A 24407-nucleotide genomic window follows, 5' to 3' on the forward strand; every position below is an offset into this window, starting at 1 on the left:
TCTCATGCTCCCTTTTCGTCCCCGATTTCCTTCTCGAGTACACTCCTGCATCCCTTATACTCTACCAGGGATTCACTTGATCCCAGCTGCCTGTACCTGACCCATGCCACCTCCTTTTTCCTAGCTAGAGCCTCAGCAACCCTCGTCATCCAGGGTTCCCTACTCCTACCAGCCTTGCCCTTCACTCTGCCAGGAACATGCAGACATTTAAGAGCCTTTAAGAGCCTCCCCTTTGCCTGCAAACAACCTTATCCAATCAGCCTTTGCAAGCTCCTGTCTCATACTGTCAAAATTCGCCTTGTACCAATTTAGAACTTTTCTTCAATTTATACTGTTCTATGTATTAAAACAGCCGGTTTATACACACCAAACTTACACAGTGGCTTTGTGATAATGGCCTTTACATCTAATTTTAAGTAACATTATCTATGGAATAAATATTAGCCAGGTTATCAAAGGTAACTCCCATGCTGGTCTTCAAACTATGCCACTAGACATGTTGACTTAATGTCCCACTCCCTTCCAAACACACACCCCCACCCTGGCTCATATCACAGTCTCCTTCCTCTCCATCTGCCTACCACCCATACACTCCTCCTACTGGGGTCCCCTATCCCCTCCTCCCCACTTTTCCTCTCTGCCCACCTTCCCTCTCTTATTTGGTTTCACTTCACTTTTTCTTATCAGATTCCATCATCTGCAGCCCTTTGCCGTCTCCACCTATCACCTCCCAGCCTCTTATCATTCTCTCCGCCCTCCCCACCTGCCAATCAACCTCTCCTCACCTCGATCCACCTATCACTTGTCAGCTCTTGTCTCATCCCTCCCCCCTCACTTCTTTATACTGGCTCCCTTTTACTCTTTCAGTCCAGATGAAGGGTCTTGACCCTAAACATCAACTGTTTATTTCCCTCCATAGATACTGCCTGACCCGCTGAGTTCCTCCAGCTTCCTTTGTGTGTTGCTCCTGATTTCCAGCATTATCAGTCTCTTCTGTCTCAATATTCCCCTGAAACTGTTAACACCATAAAACTGAAAACCTAAACACCTTTTCTTGTAGCAGTTTCAATAGGAATTTTTTTTTTAAAAAAAAGTATGTGAGCATGCTGGCAAGATCAGCATTTATTGGCTAATCCTAACTGTCTTTAATCCAACTTCATGAAACTTAACATGACTTGATACAACAGATTGCCTTATGTGGCCATTTCAAAGGGCAGACAATGCATCAGACCAGATAATGTGGATTTCATCCCCTAAAGAACATTTGATAACAATAGCCTGCAAGTATCACAGTCACCATTATCCTGACTAGTTTTTTTTCTTCCCCAATATTCCATATTATTTCTAATCTGAATTTAAATTCTACTCCTGCCAAGGTGGAAATTTTAACTCATGTTTCTGGGCTGTTAGTCCATGTTAATGTGTTACTAGCCCTGTAATATAACCACCACCACATCCTTACACTCCGTCTTTCCGTTTTCTCATATTTGGTCCCTCATGCCAGCTGACATTCAATAAGATTATGCTGGTCTTTTACCTCTGCATCAGTTTCCTGCTCTAACCCCATATTTCTTGATTCCTCTATTATCTAAACAGTGGAAGAAAAGAAACGCCTTTTGAAAGGAAAAAAATCTCAAAAATCAATAAGACAGCATCTCAACAATTAGAAAATTTAAAAAAACACAAGCTTTAAAAGATTGTACTCTTGCTTCTGGACCTAGTTACTGGAGAAACAAGAGACTGCAGATGCTGGAACCTGGAGAACAAACAAGATGCTGGAGGAACGCAGCAGGTCAGGTAGCACCTGTGGTGGAAATGGAAGCCAATGTTTCAGGTCGAGACCTCTGCCCAGATGAAAGGTCTCGACCTGAGACGCTGACTGCCCATTTCCCTCCACAGATGCTGGCTGACCCACTGTGTTCCTCCAGCGTCTTGTTTACAGGTTTAGCTTCCAATTACCAATACTAGTGAAATGCCATTGTACCTTCAGACCAGACATGAATAGGGTGTACTCAGACTCCCAATCCCAATTTCGGTATATTGTCTTAGTGGTATGGGCGATAAGTAGAATCATCAAACCAATCCAAGACAGCTTCTTTAGGTACCTAAAGGAAAAATGAAACTGGTCAGTGAACTGACAAAATACACAGAATATTAGTTCCTACACCAGAAATAAACGAAATGTTTGTCTCAAGTAGGTTATATCATTTTAGAGTCAGCAAGGTAATTTTTGCAGGAGATTGAGGGGTGACCTTCAAGAGGTGTACAAAATCATGAGGGGCATAGATAGTGAATACATGCAGTCTTTTCCCCAGGGAAGGGTGTATTCTGTGGAGGGTCATGGCTGTCACGTGACAGCACTGTCCATTACCTGGCCAAAAGACACACCACTGCCAATCAAGGTTTCGCCCCACCTCACCCATCAGCACACACCTGACCATTGGCCCCTTTAAGCACCTTTGTACTTGGCCGTGGGCCACTGGCCTTTGTAAATCACTCGGGCTGGACCCCTCAGCCCTCCAGCACTATAAAGAGCACCACATGTGCTTGGCTCTTTCTCTTTTGTCTTTGAGTGACCACCCTACTTCACTCCAGGCCGAGGACTGTGGTACGGCGCCGGAGAAATCGTTGGTGAGGTGTGCACTGTTAAAGGGTTGGGAGCATTTTAGTTAGTGTCCCTAGTAACATAGAGCTGTGCCTTAACTGAGTCAAGCGGTGGCGGGTATTGTATTGTTTTTCCCTGATTGTATGTACCTAGTTGTGTGTGTGTGTGTGTGTGTGTGTGTGTGTGTGTGTGTGTGTGTGTGTGTGTGTGTGTGTGTGTGTGTGTGTGTGTGTGTGTGTGTGTGTGTGTGTGTGTGTGTGTGTGTGTGTGTGTGTGTGTGTGTGTGTGCGCGCTTTATCCCTGGTGTGATTTTCCCACGCTTCTCCATTTTAAATAAAATCCTTTCCTGCCAGACTGTGTTCAGAGTCCTTTGCTTTTGAGATCCTTCAAATCTGTTTCCTCACTCATAACAAAGGGGGAAGTAGAAATTAGAAGGCATAGGTTTAAAGTGAGGGGGGAAGGATTTTATAAAGGGACTTGAGGGGCAACTAGTTCATGTAGAGAGTGGTCAGTATATGGAATGAGCTGCCAGAGGAAGTGTTTGAGGAAGGTACATTAAAACATTCAAAAGACATTTGGATAAGTACATGGATAGGAGGGGTATAGAGTGATGTGGACCAAATGCAGGGAAATGGGACAAGCTTGGTGGGCACCACGGTCGGCATGGACCAGTTGGGTCAAAGGGCCTGTGTCCATGCTGTATTACTCTATGATTCTAACCACCTTCCGAGGTGGATGTAAAACAGCTCGCCGCAGTGGCCTGAGGAGCAGCATTGGCGACAGGTTCTCCTCAGTGCCTTGCCATTATTTATCTTTCAACCACCGTCAAGGAAACTGATCATCCCGCTGTTGTCCGAGAACCTTGGTGTGTGCATATTGGTTGCCTCGCTTCTCATGTTATAATACTGCAAAGTACTTCATTGCCTGTAAGCTCTTTTGGGAATCTTGATGTCATGAGAGGCTCAAGCAAATGCAAGCTCTTTGTTCTTACTGCAGTCCTGAAATCCCCATGCAGAATGATTATCCCTAGAATCCAAAAGTTGGTATGTTCTTGTAGCCAGTACTCAATCAAAGCCTCAAAATACAGTGCCAAACCAACCCAATGAATTCACTGATCAGAGATTCCAGTTTGAGGTGTAAAGGTACCCCACATTGACAAAATTGTGTTAGTGACGATGCTTTTAAGCTGAATTTATAAGGCATGCAATACCTTTAAAATAACAAAGGACCAAGTACAATCAGGCAGTGACAGGAAGAATCGGCTCATTTACTTCTGGTGGTCTTGAGTGCAGGAGAAATGCTGACCAGGAGACTGGTGTTTTCTCCAAATAGTGCCATGGAACTTTGCATCAAGTCAAAAAGACATTTATGCTGCACCTCAAGAAGAGTACCCTCTTAGCACTGCACCATTCCTTTAGCATTGCACTGAATCAGCAACTTATAGTGTTTCAGCCGGTTTCGATGCAATACTTGAAACAGAGGCACAAGTGCTACCTAATGAGCCAAGCCAAGTTTCTAACAGGGGACGAATTTCAGAACAGATGTGTTAATTGTGCACGGAGGTTCAGCAGTTAGCGCTGCTGCCTCATAGCCCCAGGAACCGTCTTTAGTATTTGTGTGGGTTTCCACCGAGTGCTCCGATTCCCTCCCACATCCCAAAAGCTTCCGAACATTATCCCTTAGTGTAGGCGAGGTGGCAAAACAATCAATAGGGGAGTTTATGGTCCTGTGAGAGAAGTCACAGGGACACAGGAAAATGGGAGTGAAGAGAATGTCCTGTTGGGAGCTGGCACGGACATAAGTGGCCAAATGGCCTCCTTCTGTGTTGTAAAGAATAAATGAGTCACTCTTTAAACAGTGTAATGGAGAAATATTTGTCCGCAACACAGCAAAGCTGATTCATTGCAGAAAACTTTCATTACATTTGGAGCACTGGGAGTTATTAAGGTAATTAGTGTGGATAAATGTAAGGAAAGGCTGGATGTAGAGGGGAGAAAGGAGGAATATCAGTGAAGTTGGATGAAGCAGGAGGGTCACGACAGGCATACACCATAGCATGGACTAAGGTTTAGCCCCCCCCCCAAGCAATTTCCCAATTCGGGCCATTAAATTTTATGCAACCCAACCCTGTATGTAATTAAAATCAGTAATGTTAATAATCAACAAATAAGTTGGACATATTTCCCAATTTTCTATTCAACACAAGTTCAAAGCACCATCACAACCACAAAGATTACAGATCAAGAAGCTTGATTATCAACAGCTTTTCGGGGTAATTACAGATGAGCAACATATGGGCTCAAAAACTGTTTCTTCTCAAAATAAACATTCGCATGCTGCTAATTTGTTAACACACACTGGTAAAGTCACTGCAGCTTTCTTTAATATAGATGTCGGTGGAAGGTAGGTCAACCAGATAAATGTGGAAGAGCTTTGAAGAAAAACCTTAGCCCCTCTTACCCCAGCTTACAAAATCATTTTGTATTTACTTAACCACTGCTTCCACCATATCACTTCAGACAGCTTCCTTTTGGAAAAGGAATCTAGAATAAATGAGCTCAAAGAAATAATATAAATAGTTAAAACGTAGTTTTGGAAATTAGTGGGACTGAAAGCATTGCAAAGAACCTGATGACATGCATCTCACGGCTTCGAAGGAGGTGGATGTGAGATAGTGGATGCACTGGTTGGCATTTTCCTGAATTCCATAACTTTTAGAATAGTTCTCACAGATTGGAAGGTGGCAATTGTATCCACACAGTACAAGAAAGGAGGGAGACAGAAAATGGGGAAACTACACACCAGTAAGCCTGGTATCAGTAGGCTAAAACTGCTGCACCTCTATTTAAGGAAATGATAACAGGGTACTTAGAAAATAATATGATTGAGCAAAGACAACATGTTACTACTTATGGGAAATTACATTTAACAAAAATGATAATTCTCCAGCAAGAGAGAGTCTAACCCCTTGACCTTGATATTCAATGACATTACCACTACAAGTCCCTCCACCTATCAATGGAGGGAGGAGAGAATTGCTCAGCAACTGGTTACAAGAGCAGGGTATCCTTTGATGTGTGATCTTTCCACAAGAAATGAGGCACAAGTGAGGAGTGTGATGAAACGCTCTCCATTTTCCTAGATGCTCCAAAAACACTCAAGCTCAGTACCATCCAAGGCGACTGCCTGACTGGTACCCCAATTGCAACCTAAGCATTTGTTCCCTCCCTCACCGGTGCGTGACAGCTGTAGCGTGCACCATCTATAAAATACTCTGCACTTACTCGCCTGGGTTTTTCCTGCCAACTCCTCTCAAACCTGCAACTTCTACCACTAAGGACTGGGACAGCAGATGCGTGGAAGCACCACCGCCTGCAGACTCTCCTACAGCTCACACAACATCCTAACTTGGAACCTGTCATGAGACAAGTTCGAGGTCTTGAAAGTAATGGACTCTAAACACAGTCTGGCGAGGAAGGATTTTATCTACAAAGGCAAACGCGGGAAAAGGTGACGAGGGCAACACATGCACACGCACCGGTGGTAGCACGCGTGGGGAAAATTGGAACAGGGGTAAAATACATGCACACACAACGAACTGGGTACAAACAATCAAGGAAAAGGCACTGTGTTACCCACCACCCCTTGACCCAGTGCAGGCATGGCTCCACACCCAGGGAATCCTAACTTAAAATGCTTCTAAACCAGTGGAAATGCACACTCTTACCAATGGTCTCTTCAGCGTTGTTTCACCATTCCTCCGGGGCAACAAAGAGACAGAACCAACACATGGAGCACTCTTTATAGTGCTGGAGGGCTGGGGGCCGGGCCAGCCCAGCCCAGGTAGTTTGAACAGGCCGATGACCCAGGCCCAGGTACCAAGGTGTTTACCAAAGCCAATCATCAGGTGTGCCCTAATGGGTGGGGGTAGAGTCAGGCCTTGATTGACAGTGGTGTGGCTTTCGACCAAGTGCCGGGCCGTGCTGTCACATGACAGCCTCGGCTCTCCACAATACAGAACCGCATCACCATTCCTGTGCCAACAGTATCTAAATCCTGGAATTCCCCACCCAACAGCACTGTGGAACCACCATCACGAGGGGGACTGCACTGGTTCAAAAAGGTGGCTAACCACCACTTTCTCCAGGGCAATTAGGGATGGGAAATAAATGCGGCCTTGGCAAGAATGTCCCAGATCACAAAAGATGAATAAACTAATGTTTGCAAAGCCACATGCACTAAATTTTCAGGTGACCTTCACTGAACATTCATCGACAAAATGATTTTACTGCACATGTAGGCAACCAGCAAGAAACCATAAGCAAAACATAATAAAAAGTTATGTTGAAGATGTGCAAAATTTTTAGGTAGTTTCTCCACAGAAATAGATGATATGTTTGTGCTTTTCTTGACCTCAGAACATCCTAAAGCATTTTACAGCCTATGAAGAACATCTGAAGTGTAGTTGCTGTTCTACTATATCAGGCATAGCACCTAATTTACACAAATTAATCTCTCACAAAGAACAGTGTAATAATGGACAGATAGCCTGTGTTTTACGATGCTGATTAGGGGATAATCATTAGCCAGCACACCAGTGAAAACATCCTTTACTCTTCTGAGATGGTGCCATGTCCTTTATGCTGACCTAAGAGTGCAGACAAATCGCCAAATGATCAAGTAACACACACAAAACGCTGGAGGAACTCAACGGGTCAGGCAGCATCTATGGAGGGAAATGAACAGTCGACGTTTCGGGCTGAGACCCTTCACCAGGACTGGAAAGAAAGAGGGCAGAAGCCGGATTTCCAGCATCTGCAGTCTCTCCTGCGCCTAACAATCCAGCCTATTTTCACCTTTGAAGTTTTGAGAAAACTGCAGTGGTCCAATTAAAAGAATTCAAGATGATTAAAGAAATTCTTCCATCCAGTGCCAACTTCAAGTGCAGAGCAGAAGAGATGGCATGGTGCAAGATGGCTCACGTAGAGCAAAAACGCCTGTGTGGATTGGTTAGGCCTAAAGGGTCACTTCCATGCTATAAACTCCAAGTGACATCCCAATCCCGATATACCAGTCTGTTTCTACCATAAGGAAGCACTGAACTCTTAACCTCTCAGTTTACCTCATCATGGCCCTTGCACCTTATTGTCTACCTGCACTGTAACTGTAACACTATATTCTGCATTCTGTTATTGCTTTTCCTTTTGTATACCTAGTGTACTTTATGTTTGGAATGACCTGCATGGATGGCCTGCCAAACAGTTTTTCACTCTATCTCAGTACATGTGACAATAATAAACCAGTTACAATGAACTCTAAGGCCATGCACAGCTTTGAACATCTATAAAGAATAGAACCAGGCAAGAAGTATGGAAAGTCTTAATGGTCTGGATTGCATGGGAGCAGAGTCCTCAATAAACACAACTTTGTTGAGTGCAAGAATCTGGGTCAAATGCTAAGAACTCCCACTCCAGTAATATCTGTTCTTTTGCCAGTAATTTTTGATTTTTATTCACTTGGCTGATTCCCAAGCCAAGTGGCTGCCTTGAACCAAACACGTTTTTATAACCGGGACACAAGAGACTGCAGATGCTGTGATCTGGGGCAAAAGCCAAACTGCTGAAGGAACTGAGTGGGTCAGGCGACATCTGTGGAGGCAGATTGATGCAGGGTCTTTACCCAATACGTTGACCATCCCCTCCCCATCCCCACAGATGCTGCCTGACCCACTCAGTTCCTTCAGCAGTTTGTTTTTTGCTCCAGGTTTTCATAACAATCCATCATTAACGTCCTGGAATTTTATTTTAGAATCTTTTAATTACTTTCAATTCTTCACTGGCAAGGTAGGATTCAAACCCATGTCTTTGGGTCAATGATCTGGGCTTCTGACTTCTGGACCAATAACTTCATCATACCCATTTATTCACAGTAAGCTACAATGGTCTACCTTAAAGTTAGGCCAGCTTCATATGAGTGAATGCTAATCTGACAGCTCCAGGCTACCCTTGGGTCCCAGTTCCCTGCAAGGTGAAGTCTCAATTCATCAAGCTAATAACTGCAGAGGCCTCTGGCCCTGTTTCTTCTCACAATTACCAGAAACATCTGTTGTCTAGACAAGTGACTTTCCTTTAAACTAAGAACTTGTGGACACAACACTATGTCCAAACCCCAAAGGAGGCAGATGCTCCATCCCAGACAACCCAAGGGAGAGAAAGCAATTTCTTGACTTTGCCCAGGATGTTACTCACTAACAAACAGCCTAAAGACATGGATGTACAACTAAAAGAATGGAAATCCACAGGCAGGATGAAATTCATCCATCTGTTGCAACAATCCAACCCGAAATACATGAAATTGCTGTTGGTGGACTTTATATCCAACTGTTCCGAGTGTTTGTTTTTCATCAAACTACAGAATTCCACCCCCTCCCAAAAAACAGCAACATTTCAGAAGGTACATCCACACTCCAGAAGAAAAACCATTTTGACTAGATCTGCTCATCCCTGACAGAGAACGAGCAAATACTTCAATTGGCAGAATGGGTCAACTCAAAAATACAGAAGAGCATATAATTCCAAGGGTCAAAGTTGCAGCTCCAATTGTTCTCTAGATTTCAGCCTGCCGTGGTCCTAAACACCCCACCTTTCCCCCGCTCATCTCCATCTCTCTGCTTCTTTACCTTCAAACTTTCTTTCCAAACTCATCCTCAAACTTGCCCATCCTCCTTTCTTTATCGTGCCTTGGTGGCAAATTACCTTTGACATAGCTGTTAAGTATTTGGGTCACGTTTCTACATTACGGGTGCTATAGAAATGCAAGTTGCTGGTCCCCAAACTGAGATGCAAAACCCTCAGAGAGGGGAGCCAAAAATTACAGGGGGTCCGTGACTTGTTCATGATTACTTAATCACAGGAGGACTTCAATGCATGGAGAACATTTCCACCCCCCTTCTCTTTTACCCTGTAGCCCTGCACTCTCTCACATCCCATCAACTCTCCTTTGGTTCTCTTTGCCACCTACCCACGCCAGCAGGTAGTTTACAGTGGCCAATTATTCTATCAGTGTGTCTTTGGGATGTGCAGCACTCGAGAAAACTCATGCGGTCACAAGGAGAATGTGTAAACTCTACACAGACTGCACCGGAGTCAGGATCGAACTGGGTCACCAGAGCTGTGAAGCAGCAGCGCTAACAACTGTGCCTCTATGCTTTCCTAGTTTCTTTACAGTGGCTTGGTGTCAAAATGCCTTTGGGAATGAGTTGTCTTGGGACAATTTAGGAAGTTCACAAAAATGTAGAAATAAATTAACTCAGCACGCTAGCTGTAGGCTACCGGGAATTGCCAGGATGACCTTGACTCCTTCAAGGCAGCAGCCCGATATGTAATCGGGCATTTACAGGGGCAACTCTGGTCTGAATGTGAACAAGTGGGACTCTCATTCAGAAAGCCACTGGAGACATACAGCACAGAAACGGGCCATTCAGCCCATTATGTCCAAACTAGCCCTCAAATATCTATACTAATCTCATTTTCCAGAACTTGGCCTTTTGAGTGTTCATCTAGATAGTAAAGTGTTGTGACAGTACCTGCCTCCTCCACCTCTACAGGCAGTGCATTCTAGGTTTCAACCACTCTCCAGGTGAAAAATTCTTCAAGTCCCCTCTAAATCTCCTTAAAGCTATGGTCAGGAACATTGCCCTAGACAAACCAAGAAAGAATCCCATGTAAACTTGATGAAATCAGTACTCGTTGGGAAATGGTGCAAGGGAAATTGAAAGGATTGAAGACCAATAAGTCCCCAGGGTCCGATGGTCTACAGCTCAGAGTACTTAAGGAACTGGCACTAGGAATTTCATACTTGAACATTCTAGGGCCACTACCTTAAGCACTCTGGGACGCAGACAGTTGGGCCTTAGAGATGGCATGTACAAGTATGGGCTGAAGGGCCTTTTTCTGTACTGTACAACTCCATGACTCTAAATAGTACATGCATTAGACCCTGGAAGAGTTTGGAAGGTAGCTATTGTCATTGCACTCATATAAAAAAGGAGGTAGAACTGTAACATGGAATTACAGATGGACTGGTTGACCTGACATCAATAATGGGGAAAATGCTACATCTTATAATAACAGAGCACTTGGAGAGTCACAGGAGCAGACATGGACATCACGGATTTATGAAAGGAAAATCACGCTTACAATGCTGGAATTTTTAAGGATGCATCTATCGGAATTAGATGTGGTGTATTTGGACTTTCAGAATACTTTCAACAAGATCCATCATAAAAAGATTAACATGCAAGAGCATGTGGTATTTAGGTTACAGTTCCGATATGGACAGAGGACTAGTTGGGCAACAAGGAAACAAAGAGTAGAAATAAACAGGTCTTTATCAGAGTAACAGGCAGTGACTCGTGGGGTACCACAGGGATAAATGTTGGGATCCCAGTTACTCACAAGATATATTAATTAAATTATTTAAATGTATTATCTCCAGGTTTGCAGACAATACAAAGCTGGGTGGGGCTGGGACCTGCGAGGAAGATTCAGACAAACTCCAGTGTGAATTGGACAGATCATATGAGTGGGCAAATACATGGTTGATGCAGCATAATGTAGATAAATGTGAGACACTTTGGGGGAAAAACAGGAAGGTGGATCATCTGAATTGATCATCAAGAAAGGGGATGTGCAATGACATCTGGTCGCCTTTGTGCACCAGTCTCTAAAAATAAGCATGCAGTGGAGTAGGTGATTAAGACGACAAATGTTGTGATGGTCTTCGTAACAAGAGGATTGAAGTACAGGAGCAAGGATATCTTTCCTGAAAGCATACAGGGCCTTGGTAAGACCACACCGAGTATTCTGTGCACTCTTGGTCTCCTTATCTGCTGAACACTCCACAGCAAGAGCATTCTTCTTCAAAGTTCATCAAACTGACTGTTGCGATGGCAGGACTGATGTATGAAGAGTAAATTAGGCTCATATTCACTAGAGTTTGGAAGTACGAGTGTGGATCTCATGAAAACCTGCAGAATTCTAACAGGACTGGACAGACTGTGCAGGAAGGATGTTCTGGATGATGGGAGAGGCAAGAACTAGAGCTCACATTCTAAGGATAAAGGGTAAGCTATTTAAGACTGAGATAAGAAAAAGAAAATCTTCTCCCAGAGGGTGGTGAACCTGCAGAATTTTCTACCACAGTTGCCAAATTATTAAATACGTGCAAGAAATTAGATATTGTTCTTAGGGATAAAGAGGTTAAGGGATATGGAGAAAAACAAGGAACGAAGTACTGATTTTAGATGATCAGCCTGCTCCCGTCTTCTATGTTTCTATGTAAAAAGCGATGCTGGAGATGTCTTAGAATACATCTTTGTGGGCAGCATTTTTATGGTTAATTCTGACAGATTGCACAATCTCCATTCCTGAAACATATCAATATTAACAAAGAGGAGGTGTTGGCGGTCTGCAGTTGCATAGGTCAGGGAATCCCCTGACCAAGTGTTTCCTGAACATTGTGGGAAGGGGACAAATTGCTCAGGTCCTGGCAGAGATTTTTGTATTGTCCTTAGCCATGGGTGAGGTACCAGAAGACTGGAAGGTGGATAATGTTGTGCCTTTATTTAAGTAGGACTGCAAGGACAAGACAGAGAGCTGAACATCAGTGGTGGGCAAGTTACTGGAGGGGATTTTGAGAGACAATCTATCTGCATTTGAAAAATGCAAGGACTGATTAGGGATAGTCAGCTTGGCTTTGTGCGTGGGAAATCGTGTCTCACAAAGTTAATTGAGTTTTTCGAAGAAGTGACCATAAGGATTGATGAGCGCAGAGCAGCAGATGTTGTCTACATGGATTTTGGCAAGGCTTTTGACATGGTCCGGTGTGGTAGGCTGATCCAGAAGGCAAATTCACCTGGCATCCAGGGTGAACAAGTCAATTACATACAAAATTGGCTTGGTGGAATTAAGTCAGAGGGAGGTAGTGGAGGGTTGTTTTTCATGATTGGAGGCCTGTGACCAGCAGTGTGCCGCAGGGATCGGTGTTGGGTCCACTTTGTTTGTCATCTATATTAACGACTTGGATGAGAATGTCGGTGGTACGATTAATAAGTTTGTGGATGATACCAAAATTGGTGGTGCAGTGGACAGTGAAGAAGGTTAAGAGGATCTAGATCAACTGGAAAAGTGAGGAATGTCAGATGGAATTTAACTCAGCAAAGTGCAAAGTTATGCATTTTGGGAAGTTAAACCAGGGCAGGACTTGCACAGTAAATGACAGGGTCCTGAAGAGTATTGTAGAACAGAGACCCGGGGATAAAGTACATAGTTCCCTGAAAGTGATGACACAGGTAGACAGGGTGGTGAAGAAAATGTATGGCATGCTAGCCTTTGGGGCTTTGAGTACAAGAGTTGGGATATTATGTGCCAGATGTATCAGACATTGTTGAGACTACACCTGGAATAGTGCGTGTAGTTCTGATCGCCAGACTACAGGAAGGATGTGATTAAGCTGGAGAGGGTGCAGAAAAGATTCACAAGGATGTTGCCGGGACTGTAGGCTTGAGATATGAGCAGAGACTGGATAGGCTGGGACTGTTTTCCCTAAAGCATAGGAGGCTGAGGGGTGACCTTATATACAGTAGGTTTATAAAATCATGAGGGGCATGTCTTTTCTCTGGGTAAGTGAGTCCAAAGCAAGAGGGCATAGGTTTAAGGTGAAAGGTGAAAAGAGTTAAAGGGGACCTGAGGGGCAAGTTTTTCCACAGAGGGTGGTGGGGATATGGAACGAGCTGCCAGAGGAAGTGGTTGAGGTAGCTACAATTACAATGTTTGAAAGACATACAGACAAATTCATGAATAGGAAAGGTTTAGAGGGATAAAGGCCAAATGCAGGTAAATGGGACTAGCTCAGGAAGGCACCTTGGTTGGCATGGACAAGTTGGCGTGAAGGGCCCATTTCTGTGCTGTCTAACTCAATGACTCTAATACAGTACAAAATTTAATTGCTGAGCATAATCCATTTATGCAGAATCTTTCATCTGCAGTAGGAAACAGGACATAACTAAGGTCCGGGGAAAAATAACCAAACATTTTGGTTCCCAACGTTGACAATTCACAATTCTTAACAAGAAAACATTAAGACAAACTACAGCCAAACCCTTAGTTGAGAGAATTCTGAAATCACTTTAACAAGAAAATTCATCATCAATTTAATTGCCCTGATAACACTTGATTCCTGCAAACATGACATCAGCAAAGACACATGAATCATCAGAAGACTCATGAATCACACACTGCCCCCACTTGCAAGTCCATTTGGCCCATTGTTTCTCTGCTGGCTCTTTGAAGGCACTTTATGATTACTTTGTTCTTGGCTGGCTGTTCTAATCTCCGAGTGTTGCGAGGTGACTTGTCAGAGCCACTCCTGTTCTTTCTCCTGTGGTTCTACAATTTTCTCTGTCTCAAATATTCAGTGAAAATTCTTTTATTAGTTGCTATCTGCTTTCTACTCTGAGCCAACAATGCTGCTGTGTATTGATTGAAATTTTAATTGTATGAGATACTGCTGAATTGTTGGATCATATTGATTTGGCAAATAAAACAAATGGCATGCCATTATGAATCATTATTTTCAGAAGAATATCTTAAGAGGAAAATTAAGCTGAGTCACATCCTGAGATTTCGGCCAAAGGATCCACAAGGGACAAATTGGTGCCATTTTGTAAAACAGGATGGAAGGATCCATTAAAAGTGGATTTATGCTGTTTACTTCACAATCTGAAAATTACTCAATTTGGAAATAACCACTGGAAGTACTATATTTCAAAATAACCTTTTAAAATATAGTACTTCCAGACCAATGTAAAACAGGAATCAGAGTAGCCAATTCACACATCGGCAATGTGATAACAACCAGATTACCTGTTTTGCTTTTTTCTAGTGATGTTGTTTGAAGGATGAATACTGGCCATATTGTTGCGCATAGTGAGGAAGGTTGTCCAAAGCTATAGATCAAATGGAAAATTGGCTGGAAGCACTGGCAGATAGAATTGGTATTGGTTTATTATTGTCACATGCACTGAGATACTGTGAAAAGCTTTTGCTTGTGTGCCATCCAGACAGATCATTCCATAGATAAGTACATCGAGGTAGTAAAAAGGAAGACAGAGTGCAGAATATGGTGTTACAGTTACAGAGAAAGTGCAATCCAGTCAGCCAAATAAAGTGCAAAGGCAAATGAAGTGCAATATATTTAAGATATTTATTTAAGATATTTATTTATTAGTCACATGTACATCGAAACACACAGTGAAATGCATCTTTTTGCATTACTGAGACTGTGCTGGGGGCAGCCAGCAAGTGTCGCCACGCTTCCGGCACCAACATAGCATGCCCACAACTTCCTAACCCGTATGTCTTTAGAATGTGGGAAGAAACCGGAGCACCCGGAGGAAACCCACACAGACACATGGGGAGAACGTACAAGCTCCTTACAGACAGCGGCCGGAATTGAAGCCGGGTCGTTGGCGTTGTAATAGCATTACGCTAACCGCTACACCACTGTGCTGCCATAACCCCAACAAATGCAAGATGAAACATTTTGGGAAGTCAAATAGGGGTAGGGCACTTAAGGAACTTTGATGAAGAAAGAGACTTGGAGGTCAAAGTCCAGAGTTCCCTGAAAATGGAAACACGGGTAGAGAGGGTGATAGAGAAGGAATATAGCATGCTTGCCTTCACAGGTTGGACATAGAATACAAGAGTTGGGACGTTATGTTGCAACTTTACAAAATACCGGTTAGACAGCACGGAGTATTGTGTGAAGTTCTGGATACCATATTATAGGAAGGACGTGATTGGGCTGGAGAGAGTGCAGAGGAGATTCATCAGGATGTTGCCTGAATTAGGGGGCTATAGTTATGGGGTGAAATGAACGACAGGCTGGGCTTGTTTTCCCTGTAGCAAAGGAGGCTGAGGGGTGACCTGATAGAGGTATACAAGATTATGAGGCATAGATAGGGTAAATAGTCAAAATCTCTTTCCCCACAGTAAGGGTGTCAAAAACAAGAGGGCATAGGTTTAAGGAAGGAGTTTTAAAAGGGATCTGAGGGGTAAATTTCTTGACAGCTGGAACTTGCTGCCATAGGAAGTGGAGGAATCAGATATAATTATTTCATTTAAGAGGCATTTAGAAAAACACTAAATAGGCAAGGCATAGGATACAGTCCCAATGCAGGCAAATGGAATTAGTGCAGATGGACAAAAAGGTTGGCATGGATATGTTGGGCCGAAGGACCTGTTTCTGTACTATATGGCCAAGACTATGAGGCAAATTCTCCTACTCTTCTTTGAAATAATGCCATGACATTTTTGAAGGGCCTTGGGTTACCATCCCATCTGAAAGATGGCATGCATCTGAAACTCTGCGACACTCCCATGATGCTCCTCAGGGAGCAGCAACGACTGAGCTTGAGTGTGGTGAACAAGAGTGCCAACTCCTGAAAGACAGCCGATGCCTGCTCCAAGCACGGAGCAGTGAAATGAAAACAGCTTTTGCAACTTTTTGGACCGAAGAAGCCACCTTGAGATTTGGACAGTCAGCCAAGAACAAAGTAAAAACTGCATGGACAGAATATGTTGTTAATCAGCCCTAGCACATAATGCTACAAAGCCAAAATACTGTGACCACTGGAAATCTGAATTATAAACAAAAAGTATTGGAATCACTCAGTAAAGCCAGGCAACTTTGGAGAAAGAAACAGTTAACATTCCATCTGTACCAACAAAAAACTTGACTGTTTCTCAAAACTTTGACTTTTATTTACTTGTCCTAAGATGCTGCCTGACTCGAGAGACTTCAGCCCGTGCTATTTAAATTTGCTTGGTACAAAAAAAAATTGGATAAGTAATTGGGACAGAAAAGTTACAAGACAATGAGGCAGAGGACAATCAAACAGCTTTTTCCAAAGAGCTGGCACTGATACAGTCGGCCAAATAACCTCCTCCTGTGCTACATCATTCTGTGAGCCAAGGGAGTCAATATTTTTCAGAAGTCCAACTAGAACCAGATGCTTCCTGGATGTCTGTGAATTAGGCTGTAAAACACAGCAAATCTTTCTTTGTAAATAATACAGATATACTCCAGTGCTATCAAGATCTGCTTAGACCTGCCAACAGTACATGGTGCCAAGGTGATTGAGGAGTTGCAAAATTTAAATTGCTACTATTCTTGTGTTTAAACATAACACTTATAGTAATCTGCTCTACTTGCACTTTAAAAACTTTGACGTATGCAATACCATTCATGACCTCAAGACATCTCAAAGCACAGCAAGCTTAAAAAAAGTATATTCAATAACAGCTAGGAAATGCCAGTTTACATCCATAAACTATTCTGGTCACTAACTTGTAATGTAAACTTTGTTTCTCTCTCCACTGATGCCGCCTGACCTGCTGGATATTTTCAGCATTTTTTAAAGTTGCCAACAAACAGCATTGAGGTAAATCACTTAAAATCTGCATGGATGGCATTGGCTATCGCTTCAATAATGGAAGGGATTTAGTTATTTGTCATGCCCGGCTCTGTTGGACACCGGACGGACCACAAGCAGGTTGTCAGATACCGAACAGGCAGGTCTGTGGGCAGAGGGTGTGTGGACAAGCAGCGAGGCCTGCAAAACCCACACAGGGACAGGGGATTCACACCTGCCCACTCAACCCAGCAGGGCTGATGGAAAAGGATACACTGGGGACATTCAACCCACAAAGGGGTATGAACAAACAAACAACCCATTCAGGCACAGAAACAGACCCTTCATCTCAATTCTTCAACCAAGATGCCTTCCTGAGCTAGTCCCATTTGCCTGCATTTGGCCCATATGTCTCTAAACTTTTCCTATCCAAGTACCTGCCAAAATGTCTTTTAAATGTTGCAATGTACCTGTCTCTACCACTTTCTTAAAACTGAAAGGAGGAGGGATTTCTTCAACCAGAGGACGGTAAATCTATGAAATTCATTGCCACAGAGGCCTGTGGCGGCCAAGTCATTGGGTGTATTTAAGGCAGGGATTGATAGGTTCTTGATCGGTAAGAGGGTTAAGGGTTACAGGGAGAAGGCAGGAGAATGGAGTTGAAATAAAACAGCCATGATTGAATAGCAGAGCAGACTCAATGGGCCAAATGACCTAATTCTGCTCCTATATTTCACGGTCTATGGTCTTCCCCCGGCAGCTCCCTCCATATACTCACCGCCCTGTGTGAAAAACTTGCCTCTCATCTCCCCTTTAAATCTTTCCCCTCCCAACTTAAATCTACGCACTCTAGTTTTAGACTCCCCTACACTGGGAAAAAGACTGTGATCATCCACCTTATCTAGGCCCCTGATGATTTTCTAAAACACATGCACACACAGAGAGGGGCAAGAGATCACACAGGGATAGAGGCGCACGCACGCACACACACACCAAACCAGCTTCCCCTCCATGGACTCTGTCTACTATACCTCTCGCTGCCTTGGTGAAGCAGCCGGCAAAATCAAAGACCCCACCCACCCGGGTCATTCTCTCTTCTCTCCTCTCCCATAAGGCAAAAGATACAGGAGCCTGAGGGCACATACCACCAGGCTCAAGGACAGCTTCTTTCCCACTGCAATAAGACTATTGAATGGTTCCATTATATGATGAGATGGACTCTTGACCTCACAATCTACCTTGTTTGACCTTGCACCTTATTATCTACCTGCAATGCACTTCCCTGTAGCTGTGACAATTTACTCTGTATTCCGTTATCGTTTTTACCCTGTATTACCTCAATGCAATCTGTACCACCTCAATGCACTGTGTAATGAATTGATCTGTACGAACAGTACGCAAGACAAGTTTTTCCCTGTACCTCAGTACAAGTGACAATAATAAACCAACACATGTACGAATTACAAAAGTTGTGCCAATTCAGTTTTGTAGCACTCATCATGCTGCTGCTGTGTTAGAAGCAAATAATCAATACAGAACAACTCAAGTTTAACTTTTAAGGATAAAACATGACTTCAACAATACCGTGTTCTTGCTATCCTCTTCCATCCATGGGCAACCAGCAAACAGAACCCCATGCTTGGTACATACAGCACACGCTCTGCTACCACAAAGCCAACAGGGAAGAACAGGTTTGACGCCGGAATAAATGGCAATGCCATAAAAGAAAGTGCCTGGAAGAAGAGAGCATCATTTGAGCCATGTGAATCATTCTTTAATAAGTCAAGCAGAAAAATTTTAAAATAGACCACAGTAGACAACATTGCTCTAAGCACTATACAGAGAACAAGAGACTGAGAGAACAATGTTGTGTCACAGAGGGAAGAGATTTGGAAGAAGTGGAAAGATGATGGCTCCTTTCCAGAGTAGGGTTCAGAGGGCAGTAAAGAGAATTGGAGTAGCTGGAAAGAATGCAGAACAAATTCCAGAATTAACAAGTTTTGGTCCTGTATTTCACCAATGCAACCTTCACAATCTCTGGAAATCACCACACAGAGTTAATGTCAGTTGGGTTTTAGACTGGAGTGTAATTCAACAGATGTTGCACTGACTCATTTCAAGAAGATAATTTGGCAAAATACTTGGCTCCACCTGCTTAATATTTAATTGAATCAGCATTAAGTTGAAGTGTCCAAGAATCAATCTGGATGCTTCAATGTTAGTGTGAATTTCTAACACTCTAGCCTTTGGTTTGAGACTTGAGCTCAAAAACCTCTGCTAATGCCTTAATGCAACACTAATACAGCAGTTTTGGGTGCATTCTCTGACGACTTACCATTAATACAACTTGAGATGATTCTCCTGGATAGCGAAGACTATAATGGATCAGCAGGGCCATTAAAATGTAGAATACAACAGTGGCGAGGTTTCGAATGTCCAAGATTGATTCCACAAGTGGGACTGTGCCCATTGTCCAGTCACAGCACAATTCTGATGGATTCAGAAGAAGCCAGCCATTCAAGGGCAAGAGGTAGTTGAAAGTGAGCTGTCTTGCAGGACTCGGACTAACAGCAGCTGGATTGTCAAACCTGTGACAGTAAATCCAATTATCAGCAAACTGTAAAGACAAATCCTTTTATTCATAAAATAAAACCTGCAATTATATAGTGCTTTACCTGCAGCAAAATATCATACGGTGTTTCACAGGAATGTTTTCTGACAATATTTTACTTTTTTTTTAAGAAAACGGTGGTGACCAAAAGCTTGGTCAACGAACAAGAATGGTTGAGAGATTCAGAAACACCGAATCAGGAGTAGGCCATTCAGCCCTTTGAACCTATTCCATCATTCAATAAGTTCATGACTTCTCCTATTTGTCCAGCAGAACTCCACAACCTTTGTGCACACTTGGGTAGAAGATCGATCAACTTTAGATTTAAAAGTGATTGAGCTTACCTATGTGAGAATAACTATCACTTGGATGAAAGAATGCTTGGAAAATCTCTCTTGAATGGTCAGACTCTAATTTTGAAGTTACATCTTCCTGCCATAGACTCCCTCACCCTATCTATTCCTTTTATAGGGTAGAAATGAGTGGATCTGCAGAGAGCAGCTTGCAATGAGTTGCCATGCTCCAGTGCCATCTCGCACAAAACCTCCATCAAATTACTGCTTAACCTTCTACATATCTGGGTATATACTGATAAAATTACAATCTTCCCATTGGAGTCCTTTTAATACAGTTTAGGGAAGAACTTTAATATTAATACTTAGGATCCATCAGACTCCGTAAACACATTTCATACAGGATTTCCTTGATGTATTTATGAAATTCGATGACTTGCTTTGTAGTAACAAGTACCAAAAGCAGTGAGATGACTACCTGCTAACCTATTATTTGATTGTGTCAGTTAACTGAGGAACGTTACCCAGTCAAGAGAGGAACCCTTCAAACAGTGCGCAAGTCTGGGATTAGCATCCCACGCAGAAGAATGGCTTGTCTTAATTCCACAGTCATTAGCACTGGAGCTGAGATTCAGCAGAGAGTGGGGCTTAGACCCACAACTTCCTGACGCGGAATGTCTTTGCAACCAAGCAGCACTGACATAAGATCAGGAGCAACTTTGAGAAAAATTAAAATTGGATTCAATGCATGGACATTTATGGGCTTAAAGGCACACCTTTAATCAATACTGATCCAATTACATTAATACCTTTCCTAACCTTTACACCAAGCAGGGTTATTAGCTTGCAAAAAATGTGTTGTTTCCATTGAGTTTTAATCATCCCATTTTTAGGCAATTTTAAATGTTGTTAGCTCTACAATTCAGAAAACCTACAGCCCCATCTCCTGGCCAAGCAAGGTTAGCCATCTAATTAAAGCCAACTCCTTTTCTAAACACTAATTTAAGTTTAAGCATCATAAAGGGTTATACCCTTTCATATGTACAAAATAGGAGTGGGAGTAGTTCACAGAGTCCTTCAAGACTGCTCTGCCACTTAATAAGATCACAGCTGAGCTGATTGTAACCTCAGGTCCACATTCCCTTCTATCCCCCCTTGCTCATCAAGAAACAACTGACCAACGGGTCTACAACTTCCTCTGGCTGCTCGTTCACATACCCACCAACCTGTGGGATAATGTTCCCCCTCAGGTCCCCTTTAAATCTTTCCACTCTCATCCTAATCTGTGCCCTCTAGTTTTACACTCCCCAAACCCTGGGAAAAAGACTGTGTCCTTTCACCTCATCTGTAGTCCTCATGATTTTTTATAGAGTTATATAAAATCATGAGGGGTAGAGTCAAAGTTTTATAAAGTCAACCCTCAGCCTCCTAGGCTCCAGGGAAAAAAAGCCCCAGCCTATCTAGCCTCTACTTATAACTTTTCTGCACCTTTTCCAGCTTAATAACATCCTTCCTGTAACCCAGGCGACCAGAATACACACAATATTCCAAATGCAGTCTCATCAAATTCTTGTACAGTTGTAACATGGTATCCTAACTCTTGTACTTAATGCTCTGAGCGACGAAGGCAAGCGTGCCAAAGGCCTTCATCACCACCTTGTCTCTCTGTGTCACCACAGTCCTTTCCGTCTAACCTATTGCATCATTTAATCATTTCAAACTTCTCATTCAGATCACTCCTTAATCTTTGATATTCACACAAAAACAAGTATGGTCTGTGTTTCCTTCTCTAGCTACTAAAAAAGAAAACAGTCACTTTTCTACTCTTGCCATTGTAGAAGCTTTGGCACGTAAATGTGCACAGGGCACAGTTTAACCCACTGGTTGCCAGCACGTATTGGAAAATGATGTTATTTCTCCACTCACCATCCATTAACGATCCACCATCCTACACTTCCTGTTGCCTCGGGAAAGCAGCCAACATAATCAAAGACCCCTCCCACCTTGGACATTCTTTCTTCTCCCCCCTCCCATCGGGCAGAATATACAAAAGCTTGAAAACACACACTACCAGCCTCAAGGACAGCTTTTATCCTGCCATTATAAGACTCTTGAACAGACCTCTTGTACGATAAAGATGAACTCTTAACCTCACAATTTACCTTGTCACGGCCCTCTCCGGATCATCTGTATGGGCCTTTGCACTGCTTGTCCAATGACTTTTCAACACTGTTCTTTGCAACAATGCAACACACACAAAATGCTGGAGGAACTCAGCAGGTCAGGCAGCATCTATGAAAGGAAATAAACAGTCGACTTCTGATGAAGGGTCTCGACCCGAAACATCGACTGTTTATTTCTCTCCATAGATGCTGCCCGACCTGTTGAGTTCCTCCAGCATTTTGTGTGTGTTGCTCCAGATTCCAGCATCTGCAGAATGTCATGTCTCCCCTTTGCAACTATGTTTATGTTCTTTTCAGATAAAGAAGTTTCTCAGTAATTTTTTTTATTGGATTTCTTAGTGGCTAACTTATTTATGCACCCAGGTTTTGAACACCATTCTCTTCATCTTTCACCACCAACTACCCCACCACCATCCAATTCTCTCAATTATGTCTGAGACAAAATATCTTACCTGGTGAAAACTGGCAGCTGGGATTGAATGACCTGGACACGGACAATGACCAGAAGAAGTGTGCTGAGCATCAAAAAAATAAGCTTGATTAGAGTTTGGAGCACCCACGATGGTAGATGGCCTTTCCCTTGTACCACATGGACGACAATCTCTCTCAGAACGTGCAGAGTGAACTGTAAGAAAACCAAATCAGAGCATAAAGCACCCTCTTAACAATGCAAGAGGACTTAATGAATGGAAAAAATCAACCCCTTTGGTAGCCCTATTGCCCCAACACAATGAATATCAGCAAGTTGTGGAACATGATGCTTTGAACCTAGATGTCAAAGTCAAACTTACTGTATGTGTATGGACAGGTACAATGAAAAACTTACTTACAGCAGCATCACAGGCACATAGCATTCGAGACAAAACAATCACAAGAAAATAAATTAAACATAAATTGTCCAAATTATGCAAGAAAAAACAGAATTAGAACAAAACAAACTCCATTGTACTGCAAAGTGGTCATAGTGTTGCTATACTGAAGGAGTGATTAGGGTTGTGCCGGTTGGTTCAAGAACCAAATGGTTGAAGGGAAGTAGTTGTTTATGAACCTGGTGGTGTGGGACTTCAGGCTTCTGTACCTCCTGCCCGATGGTAGCTGTGAGAAGATGGCATGGCCCGGATGGTGGGAACGTTTGATGACAGATGTTGCTTTCTTGAGGCAGCGCCTCATGTAAGTACTACCGATGGTGGGGAGGGATGTGCCCGTGATGTATTAGGCAGAGTCCACTACTCTCTGCAGCTTCTTACGTTCCTGCACATTTGAATTGCCGTACCAGACCGTGATGCAACCAGTCAGAAACCAGTGCAGAGATCTTCATTCCAGCAGATTCAAGGCAACATTTACTCATTGCTTTGCAGTTACAGACAGATTTTTTTTAAGATATATACAAAAAGTATTAAATTACTTTTGAAGATACAGCTTGACCACTGTTGTACTTTACTACATTAAAATAACAAACTGTTCTCCTTCCTTCAAAAACTCGATGCTGGTTTTATAGAAATCCTGCACCTTTAATAATATTGGTATAATGTCTTAAGATTGACATATACGCTTTACACATCTCAGAAAGCCTTACTGAAACTCAGAATATTTAGGACTCAGCAATTTCTGCCTGGAAGGATCACAACTGAAGATGGCAGCGAAGTGCAAGAAACTGTTCAGAGACATGTGGAGGTGACAATCAGGACCCTTTCCCTGTTCAAGCCAGGGCTTCTTTGCCCAGTGAAGGCATTGTCAAAAGATCTGATCTGAGTGCCAGGTTTTGGATAGTTTATTTAACATTTTCATTATTGAAGTTAAAGAAACCCTTCTCTGCCAGAATGTGGGAAAGGATACATCTGTCTATCCGTCTACACTTCTCACTGCCTCAATAAAGCAGCCAACATAATCAAGGACCCCTCCCACCCCAGACATTCTCTCTTCTCCCCTCTCCCATCGGGCAGAAGATAGAAAAGCCTAAAAGCACATACCACCAGGCTCAAGGATATCTTCTATCCTGCTGTTTTAAGACTATTGAACAGTCCCCTAGTACTATAAGATGGACTCTTGACCTCACAATCTACCTCATTAGGGCCTTGCACCTTATTGTCTGCCTAAACTGCACTTTCTCTGTAACTGCAACACTATATTCTGCATTCTGTTATCATTTTCCATTGTACTACCTCAATGCACTGTTGTAATGAATTTATCTGTATGGATGGCATGCAAAACAAAGTTTTTCCACTGTACCTTGTACATGTGA

At 42.9% G+C, this 24407-nt stretch overlaps 1 protein-coding gene across 3 annotated transcripts in view; it reads right to left on the reverse strand.

Moving 5' to 3' along the window:
• The window catches only part of tmtc3 (transmembrane O-mannosyltransferase targeting cadherins 3), a 65923-nt gene that overhangs the window by 14769 nt on the left and 26747 nt on the right, over positions 1-24407 (reverse strand). For all 3 annotated transcript variants that reach the window (XM_052029828.1, XM_052029830.1, XM_052029829.1), the window contains exons 6-9: positions 22618-22790; positions 19414-19666; positions 18663-18811; positions 1985-2105 (exon numbers count right to left, since the gene is read on the reverse strand). In XM_052029828.1, coding sequence (XP_051885788.1) covers positions 1985-2105; positions 18663-18811; positions 19414-19666; positions 22618-22790 — 696 coding nt within the window. The remainder of the gene's footprint in view (positions 1-1984; positions 2106-18662; positions 18812-19413; positions 19667-22617; positions 22791-24407) is intronic.

The sequence above is a fragment of the Pristis pectinata genome, chromosome 15 (genome assembly GCF_009764475.1).
Source record: "Pristis pectinata isolate sPriPec2 chromosome 15, sPriPec2.1.pri, whole genome shotgun sequence".
Lineage (NCBI taxonomy): Eukaryota > Metazoa > Chordata > Chondrichthyes > Rhinopristiformes > Pristidae > Pristis > Pristis pectinata.